This window comes from Clarias gariepinus, chromosome 6 (assembly GCF_024256425.1).
Source record: "Clarias gariepinus isolate MV-2021 ecotype Netherlands chromosome 6, CGAR_prim_01v2, whole genome shotgun sequence".
NCBI classification, from domain to species: domain Eukaryota; kingdom Metazoa; phylum Chordata; class Actinopteri; order Siluriformes; family Clariidae; genus Clarias; species Clarias gariepinus.
Genome location: NC_071105.1, coordinates 30,996,496 through 31,006,409, shown reverse-complemented (window position 1 = coordinate 31,006,409; position 9,914 = coordinate 30,996,496). Strand labels below are relative to the sequence as shown.

Genomic DNA, 9,914 nt, shown 5'->3' with positions numbered 1-9,914 from the left:
CTGAACAATTTTTATTTTTTGGGCAGTTTAATGCAGCAGCAAAACTGTTGCCAGGCTGAACGTAAGTAGATCTAAATTTGTACCTAAGCGATAAAGCGATACCCAATTAGGCCACTAACCTCTTGAAAATATACACACTTCTTTGCTTGTGACTTGCTCACAATGAATAATTCATATAACAATCAAGCAACGCAAGAAGCACTGCTTATTAGTTCTTATTAGCAGAACATTGTCACATTATATGTTTATTTCAAATAAGAAAATATGTGGTGGCCTGGTGATCTGGATATTCCATATAGAATATAAATGACATTTTTTGTACTTTGCCTGTTGCTTAAAAAGTCAGCTTTTCCCCAGTCTATTAATATATCTTTGATATCTAAACTTTGCTTTTAGTTTTTTCCAGTAAATCCTGCCATCCTAGGCAAGCAAAATTGTCTCTCTCTTGCTTTGAATTTTAAGATATTGCTTGAAACTGTAGTGTAAAAGTCAAATCTAGTTTCACGAAAAGTTGTTTTAGAAAAAAAATAATTTTGCATTTATTCTGTTCTTCTAGAAAATTATGAAATTTTTAAAGATATTAGTTTAACAAATTAAGCTGATTGAGGAAAGGGTTAATGACTAATTGGCAGTCATAAGCTCCCATCACCTGTTAGTTCAAGTGGAAATAACTACTGTAGCCAAACTTGGATGCCAAACAAGAAATTGCGTTTTGTATAATGAAAAGTTTTGTTGTTGTTGTTGTTGTTTGTTTGTTTGTTTGTTTTTATTTTACATTCAAATAATGAAAAAATTAATTTAAATATAGTAAACATTATTATTATTATTATTATTATTATTTTATTTTCCATAGTAATTTATATAACAATAAAGCAAAGTTGCTTTACTGGAATGAGTGTGTTGCTTTATTCTTCACATAATATTAAATATACGTTATCAGTATTCTCTAATACTTGTAGATATTCTACTTAATATTAATTCTGTATATAACTAAATAATTACTGAATTAGAAATGCAACAAATGTTAACAATAATATATTCTTGTTTATAATGCATTAAATTATCCAAATGGCAAAAATAAAAAAGATTCTGATGCATATAAATGTTGTCAAGGCATCGAATATTACTTTCAAACACTATTAATGCACAAGCACAGCTCGAGAACATCTTTTATTTGATTACTTTAAATCTTAATTCCCGCTGGGCTTTCGTACTTAAAAGGTGGATTTAAAGAAGATCGACAGAATGCAAATAGTATTTGATTTTCTTCTGTTCGGGAACATATTTACCTATTTGTTCATTGTGTGATTTTGGGTTACAGATGTGACCTTCGTTTTTTATAAATAAAAAAAAGAAAATACTTTTATTTGAAACGTGGGACTATTTTAAATTTGAAGTTATTTCCAGTTTGAATATCTCACTGCATATTCTGCATAAACAGAATTTCATACAGATGTGAAACATCTAAAACATATTTTATATATTTCTTACTTTGTGGTTAGTTCCCTACTTCAGCTGTGTACTTTCCCAGAATTGGATGGATCCTTGGCACAAACTATTTTTATCCTGATTTTCTTTAAGCGAATTGTCGTAAATTTGGGTAGTTGTTTGATTATAACATCATAAAATGCGAAGTATAAATCATTTATTAGTCTGACAACCGAGATTAACTATTTAAAATAAAGAAAAATTTAAATACTTAATTTTGTTATTGAATTTTAAGTTTCAAAATTGACATTCAATTTTGCGTATTTTGGTTACAAATGAAGAAATAATCATAATAAGGAGAATATCTCGTAGTCTATGTCTGCGCTCCATTTGCAGGTTATTTTTCCAAAGCATACTTGAATTAATTTTAAACTGACTGAATACGTTTAACAGTAATTTATGAATCATAATGTATAGCTTCTTGTTCGATGTTCATTCTGAGTTTTAAAATTCATTAATTCAAGCTTTTTTTCTTTTCTTTTTTTTTTGCTCGCATTTTAAAAGAAACAAAAATACTATCAATTTATTATAAGGCTCCACTCACCACTCACCAATCATGCGCGCTCTCGCAAGTAAGCGCGCCACCTGCTGGTACGTGCACGCGCCCCTGCACGTTACTGAGTGTCAATTTCGGATTTTAGTCTTCAGAATCCAAAACTAGCTTTCCAGTACCTCGGTTCAGATCAGTGCAAAAAAACGACGCGTTGGACTAAAACGAATGTGAGGGGTCAGTTTGATCATCTTGGCTTCGCCAAAGGTCTTTCATCTCGACTCCAGTGCACAAACATATAGCTTAATGCGGCCAGTGTTCCCTCTTTTCTTCCACTCACCATGGCAACCCAAGCGCGCAGTTCAGCAATGCAACCAACGGGCTTTATTTGGGGGAGAGATGGGACGCAGTTAACCCGACAGGAAAGAGAGTAAGAGCATGTGCGCTATATGCACTCTGCAAAATAGTTTATATATATATATATATATATATATATATATATATATATATATATAATGTCGAGTCCTTCTCCTTTTGTCGTTCTTCTCTGTCTGTTACTTCTTAAAGAGTAATGTTCTCAAATTTCGTTCAAACTTTATATGAGGAGCTGAGGGGTCGATTCATTCGGACGGGTTTGTTATGCCACATGCACTCTCGTCCACAGCAGAAACTCCACCGTGTGTCCTGTTTGGATTTGATTGATTCCCCTCTCTGTACTACTGACTGGACATTCACTACAAAACCGTGCAGCTTAACCACAAAGCCCTATTAATTCTGGCTATATATATATATATATCTTTTTTTGATTGCTGAGGTCCCAATTTCATAAGCACAAAACATTTCAAAAGACAGAATGTGCATCACTTACCGGGAGCATCCAATCCAGATTCTTCTCAACCAAAAAAAAGTCTCAAATGATTTTTTTTCACGTCTCGGGTAGTGACCGTGTGTAGTCTCCCTCCGATCTTGTCCTTCCTAAGATTTTCTCTCTGCCTCGACTGAGCTGAGCGCTCTCCTCGGCACCGCTATTATTTTCACTAAAATATATGAAAATTTATGCAAATGAAAATCAGCACTAACTGTTCGTCTCTTGTTATACTTGGGGATTTTCCCCCACTCTTGCTTGCACCAAGAACAAATGACGTCCTCAGCGGGGAACGTGGGGACCTTGTCCCGTAAACAAACAAATAACAAACACCATGCATTTGAGATTACGTTTAAACTTCAAAACTTGGTCGATTGCGTGCACGCTTCCACTCTCCTTCTCTTCTCTTTTTTTTTCTCGCGTTTCTTCACAGCCACGCGAGACGCCCTTTTTTAAAAGCGCGCGCTAAAAACGCAACGCACATATTTTAGCCCCAAAAGCCTGCTGTGTATTAATGACTAGACGGCCCCATGGCAGCGGCCCTGCTCTGGCGTTCAGTGTAAACAAATCCTCGAGGTTCTCTCGTTTTATTTTAGTCTGATTCAAATTAAACCTACTGGGACGCACATGGAATTTGCTGCTCTCTCTCTCTCTCTCTCTCTCTCTTGTGCATTTCAGGAAATCTGTACGATCTATTTAATACACTCTCTCTGAATTAAACCTGATGTATCCTTGCCATCGAAATAGCCTTTAGTGCACAATTACAATTAGTTTGTGAATCGTTATCTATCCTTACTCGGGAATGTTTCTTTTTTTTCTACAGCACATTAACGAGAGAAAATCATCTAGCGCTCATCAGCTTTGTTTGGCCTCCTTTTGCCAAGCAGGCGTGCCAGCTCCAATTCATTATCTGACGTTCATTTATGCCCCTGCTTGCATCCTGTAGGGGACCGGTGTTGAAACAGGCAGTTTGAGAATGAATTGATGGCATGTGCTGCGTGTATGTCGTTCCTCGATACCGTTACTCGAATTACGAGACATATCTTTTTGTGAATCCTCAAAGGACTGCTTAGTTTTGCCCTCAGTTTGGTTGCCACTTTTGCTCGTGCCTTGCTCCAGCGGGGATGCCCGCGCGCTGCGTTTCCGCTTGGAAGCCTCTCGCGTCGTCTCGAGTTAACTCTTAAGAAGCCACATGCAAGTGCCTCTGAGTGCTTTCGTACGGGAAAGTTGACGTTTCTGGCGTTTTGCATACGGTTACAAGATTAGCAAGTGACAAAAATAAAGGTATCACACTGTATCTTCCTTTGTACGTTTTTTGACTTTTTTTCACATTCATAATATTGGGTTATATATACATAAGATGGTATAAACCACTACTGGCAATACATTTTGATACCTTTGTTTAAGAACTTTTATAATTTTCATGTTTACCTCCCTTCTAAATTAACAGGAGACATAAGTTGACTTAATTTCTGTTTAATAAATTGCCATGTTGCTATGTTGCTTAATGTCCTCTCCATGTTAATAGTTCATCCAGGAACACGTGCTCATAACTCTTATTAGAATTGCAATTATGACTGCTATATGCTATATGAAATAGGCTACCAATATTCGCCTGTACCACAAGCTTATATTGATTCCTTGGGGATCAATAATAGACATCTATCTGTCTTATATTCTATGATCCAAAGTTACAGCCAAAAGCGGGTCTATCTATTTTAATGCGTATTGTTATTTTTCTTATTTTATAGCACGCACTTTATGCATCTTGATTTATTTACTTGAATTCAAAAACAGCCAATTGCAATCACCGGAAGGGGGGTTTACGCCTGAAGCGGGCTTTTCCAGACTTGTCAATCACGTAGCGGTCGTCCAATTGGGAAGGAGCATGCGCTCGACTTCCTCGTATTTTGGAGGGGGGGAGAAAGACGCGGAGGACGCGCGCGGCGCAGGGTAAACAGTCGCGTGTCCTCAAGCGCTGAGGGAGGGACAGAGTGGAGCTAACTGCCAGAGAGAGAGAGAGAGAGAGAGAGCGAAGAGAGAGAGAGAGAGAGCAAGCGAATGAGGAAGAAGCCTTGCGACGTCGCCTCACACTGTAATAGTGGATTGTACTTCAGCTGGAGCGGCTTGGCAGGTTTAAACACATCAAAACAGAACAAAGAGACGAGAGACGCTACAGCACTATAAAAGAATCTGCAAAAGAAAAGAGAAAAGGGGGACCGGAGAAAGAGAAATCTCAACCGCCAGATGACAAAAGAAGCGAAGAAAAACCACGGGTAATATTTTTCCATTTGGTGACGGTGCATTCGTTTGGACGGTTTTGAGGACAAAATATCACCGTGTTCCACCAGCAGAAGTTTACTCACGGGGCAAAGTTTTTTCGTTTTTTATTCTTTTTTATTTTTTGTATTTGTTTTTTTTTCTATATCTATTTTTAAAGAAATTACAAAAACAGCATAAGCGACAACATAAAGGAGACTACGACTTCTTTTGGACACTGGCTTAGAAAATAGGAATTATCATTTCTATTCATCTATAATGTCTGAATTGTACGAATTTTCTAATTGCACAGTATAGCTTAAGGATTTTTACATCCTATACTTGTGCACTGTATTTTTTTCCTTGGCATTTGTTGCTTCGCACTTCGATGGTGTTCTCCCGAAAACCCAACTCAGACTTTTAAAGTTTGAATAATTCATGAGATACAGTTTGCTTGCATCGAGAAAAGCGCGCGAGAGAAAGTTTCTGCAAAAAAGGGAGGGGGGCTTAATCAACTGCTGTTCATAAGATTGGCGGAATGGCCACGGCGGCTTCCAATCCTTATCTGCCCAGCAGTAGTATATTATCGTCGGGTTCGATAGTGCACTCAGACTCGGGAGGCGCGGGCATGCAGCCGGGCGGCGGCGTGGCGACCTCGGTGTCCTCCGGCGGCTTCCGAGGCGAGTCAGCGGTGAAAATGGTGCAGAGTGACTTCATGCAGGGGGCCATGGCTGCGGCGAGCAACGGTGGCCACATGCTGAGCCATGCACACCAATGGGTGACGTCCCTGCCTCACGCAGCCGCCGCCGCAGCCGCAGCCGCGGTAGCAGCCGCCGAGGCCGCCTCGCCTTGGTCCACGAGTCCGGTGGGCATGGCGGCCAGTCCGCAGCAACAACAGTCTCAGCAACAACAGCAGCAGGATGTGAAAAGCAGCACGGCGCGTGAGGATTTGCACACTTCCAGCACGCTGCATCACCGGCATTTAGGTCCGCACCAGGCGCACGCGACTCCCTGGGGCGGCGCCGCAGCTGCTGCACACATCTCCGCCATTACCGCGAGCCAGCAGCAACAACAACAGCAGCAACAGCAGCAGTCGCTCATCTACTCGCAACCCGGTGGTTTCACGGTGAACGGCATGCTGAGTGGCGGTCAAAGTCTCGTGCACCCTGGACTGGTGCGAGGCGGCACACCAGAACTGGAGCACGGCGCGCACCCGCACTCTCACCCTCACCATCATCACCATCAGCATCACCATCACCATCACCACCAGCAACATCAGCATCAGCACCACCAGCAACAAAGTCACCACGGTCCCAACAGCCACGAGGCACACTCAGATGAGGACACGCCGACCTCGGACGACCTGGAGCACTTCGCCAAGCAGTTCAAGCAGCGGCGCATCAAGCTTGGCTTCACTCAGGCCGACGTGGGCCTCGCGCTCGGTACGCTCTACGGCAACGTGTTTTCCCAAACCACGATCTGCCGCTTCGAGGCGCTGCAGCTCAGTTTCAAGAACATGTGCAAGCTCAAGCCGCTGCTGAACAAGTGGCTGGAGGAGGCCGACTCGAGCACGGGTAGTCCGACCAGTATCGACAAGATCGCGGCGCAGGGCCGGAAACGCAAGAAGCGCACAAGCATCGAGGTGAGCGTCAAGGGCGCGCTGGAGAGCCACTTCCTTAAGTGCCCTAAGCCGTCAGCGCAGGAGATCAGCACCCTGGCCGACACGCTGCAGCTAGAGAAGGAGGTGGTGCGCGTCTGGTTTTGCAACCGCAGGCAGAAGGAGAAGCGCATGACGCCGCCCGGAGTGCCCCCGACGCCGGACGATGTGTATTCGCAGGTCGGCAACGTGAGTGCAGACACACCGCCCCCCTCCATGGACTGCAAACGAATGTTCAGTGAGACGTAGAGCAAGCATAAACAAGACTTAAAAAGCATATTTTATATATACACCTAATCTGACAGACTATCATGAAGATAGAAAACACATTTTGATACTGTGATTGTGAGGTAAATAGAAATGAGACTGCAGATTTGTTATATATTTTTCATCAGAGAGAGAAAACCAATTCCCCCCTCTTGTTTCCCCAATATCGCCCCGCTTTAACGTTCTTCCAGGCCCGTAAATGTCTTTAACCTAAAAGGTTGTCTGCTTTTTTTTCTTTCAGGGACATTTTTTAGTAGATTACTTAAAAGATGCAAGTTTAAACGGGCCGAGCGAGGCGGGCGACCAGAAGGTGACAACAACCACCCATTCTTTCCATCAGGTAATTCTGGCGCATTGACATCAAGTTGGAAAATTTCGAAATCATATGAAAATGAAATGACACCCCCTCCCTCCCTACCCACTATCCCTAAACACTCTTGTTTATGAGATGGAACCGAAAGCAGGTGATTGCATGTATTGAGATGGGACGTTTAACCCTCAAAAAATGGGGATGAAATTCGACAGCGAAGACGAGAACAGCATCCACGACGCTTCCGACTTATTTTCGCAGAGAAGACTGCACGGTATAATATATTTTCTTTTTGTCTTTCCTTCTTCACAAAAGACACGGAATGGGATTTTCCCCCTTGCCTTCCAGTCCTTACAAACACAACAGACAAAAAAACTTAAAGACTGCTCACATTTTCAGATCTCTAAGATCATATTTTGTGAACGTTTTTATGTAAAGGACTTAACGTCACACGGATTTTTTTTTTTTTTTGAACAAAAATTAAAAACAAAAGCAAAGAGAGACGTTCGAAAAGACTTTACGGTTCCTCGGCTGCACTTATCTGAAATCCTCTGCGGGAGCTGTGGATGTTCTCCATGCTGCCATTTCCAAGCAGTATTCTTTGGTAGGTTTTAATAAACGAGACTATGTAAAGCCGGCAATATATAGATTCCTTAGATCAGATGTTGATCGGAATTATTTACTTTATATTTTTCATTCAAATGTTTTGTTTTAATATTTTATTCGGGATACATTATGAACTATTCCAAACAGTAATTTATTTCTCCCCGTTTCAGAACTGTGTAAAAATGTTCTCTTCCCTTTTTTGTTTATTTGTTTCGTTAATTTTTTGTATTGTTTTTCTGTTTGTTTGTTTGTTTGTTTTTTGAACGAGCACAAATCAAGAAAAGCAGACTTTGGCAGTAGACAACAAAGGGTATTTTGATGTGATGATTTGATTGTAATTTAATTTTAGTAGTGATTCCGTAAGAGATGATTGAGAACAATAAATTTGTTAGAATGAACAAAACATATGATTGTGTGTTTTGCCTAAGATCGCAGATCTTTAAACAAAAACGAGAATTCAAGAGGAAACTATTTTTCGGGGCTCGGAGACATCGAAGACATAAACATATCAGTTAGTCTAATTATGTGGCAGTTCGAATGATTTTTATAAATAATGCAAATATATTCTTCAACGCTATTTCACCTGGACGTCAAGACGACATTTTGAGCGCTATGTTCTTGTTTAAATTCTCATCAGTATTTCGCGTTATAATGCAGCGGAATCTCTTGGGTTTTTTTTTCTTTCCATGAGATGTGCTCTTTTCTTTGCGCCACGCTGTGTAGCAACAGTAATGGTTATTCACTGGGCCTCGATCCCACGGGGCAGAAGTTGAAGGCTTGTCCAAGGTGGAGTGTTTATAGCTGCTTAGCTTTTAGTTGCTCTTTTTTGTTGTGGATCCGAGTTATAATTTCTGGTTTCTTATGACAGCTGTCAAAACCAAGATGCATGCATGCATGAGATCGCTTACATGCAAAAACACACGTTTACAGTTTTATAAACACTAGCAAACTCATGTAGCAATCGTGCACTGTCCATCAATAGACAACGAACATGATGCTGATTTAAGCGCAAAACACGTGTTACTTTCTACAAAATCGTAGAATTTTTCATTCTCTATTTGATCTAGTCTTTATTCTTCGTCGCGTGAATGTACTAACAAAATACATATGCACAGTTCTAAAATCTGGAACCGTTGAGAAATCACTCTCTTTCCATCTTTCTCCCTCTGATTTCATATGTGTGCACATGCATCCCTGCCCACCACCAAAATATTTACATTCGCTAATCGAAAGCTCACATGCAGTAAAAGCACACGTCTCTGAGTTTTTACAATTTTCCTGTCAGGTCGTTTTTTGGGACATTTATGGATAATGTAACACGCATAATTAGTTTTTGATGCCAAGTTTACAACTGTATCAAAAATACAATAAAATGGCTAAATCTAGCATGACATAACAAGGAAAACAGTAAAAGCTTTTATGATTGGTGCAGGTTCACAACTTGTTTTGGTGTATGATTTTGAGGCCTGTTGTGTAGAGTTTTAAGTTTTACATCAAGCATGTTGTTGACTCTACAGTGGCGAAAATGTGCTAGGCAAAATAGGCTTAGTTTGCGGGAGACAAGCACAAAACTGTGTGTTGAGTGCTGTTTATTATTATTATTATTATTATTATTATTATTATTGATATTGTTATAGCCTACTTAAGATCAAATTAGTTTGTTACTGCTCTATTTTTAATAACACGTTCATTTCAGGACAGACCTTTTCTAAAACAAAAACAAAAAAGTGGAGAGAGAGAAAAGGGCGAAAGTGCTTATCATTCAACTTTTCTTTCCCGAGCTGACTATTCAGCAAAACGCACAATCCCCAACTCTCAAAAAATTTAAATTTCGCGGATGAATTCACATACACTAGTTGCTAAGCAACTGAATTCAATCAATGTTATAGAAGTAGCCTATGCATCTCCACTCTTTGTGCCCAGTAATAGGGATCTGACATTCAAACTGGTTTAGTATACGAATGAGAAAAGA

At 40.3% G+C, this 9,914-nt stretch overlaps 1 protein-coding gene across 3 annotated transcripts; it reads left to right on the top strand.

Annotated features, from left to right (window-relative positions):
- The first annotated feature begins 4,867 nt into the window (after positions 1-4,867).
- Positions 4,868-8,312, top strand: pou3f3b (POU class 3 homeobox 3b). 3 transcript variants are annotated; one of them, XM_053497775.1, is made up of 3 exons: positions 4,868-6,948; positions 7,268-7,365; positions 7,812-8,312. In XM_053497775.1, exons 1-3 carry the CDS (start codon positions 5,641-5,643, stop codon positions 7,879-7,881), a joined length of 1,476 nt encoding a protein of 491 aa, XP_053353750.1. In that variant the 5' UTR covers positions 4,868-5,640; the 3' UTR covers positions 7,882-8,312. The 3 variants fall into 3 exon arrangements, with proteins under 3 accessions (XP_053353750.1, XP_053353749.1, XP_053353748.1); XM_053497774.1 differs by having other exon boundaries at positions 4,868-6,939; positions 7,268-8,312; XM_053497773.1 differs by having other exon boundaries at positions 7,268-8,312.
- Positions 8,313-9,914: the final 1,602 nt, after the last annotated feature.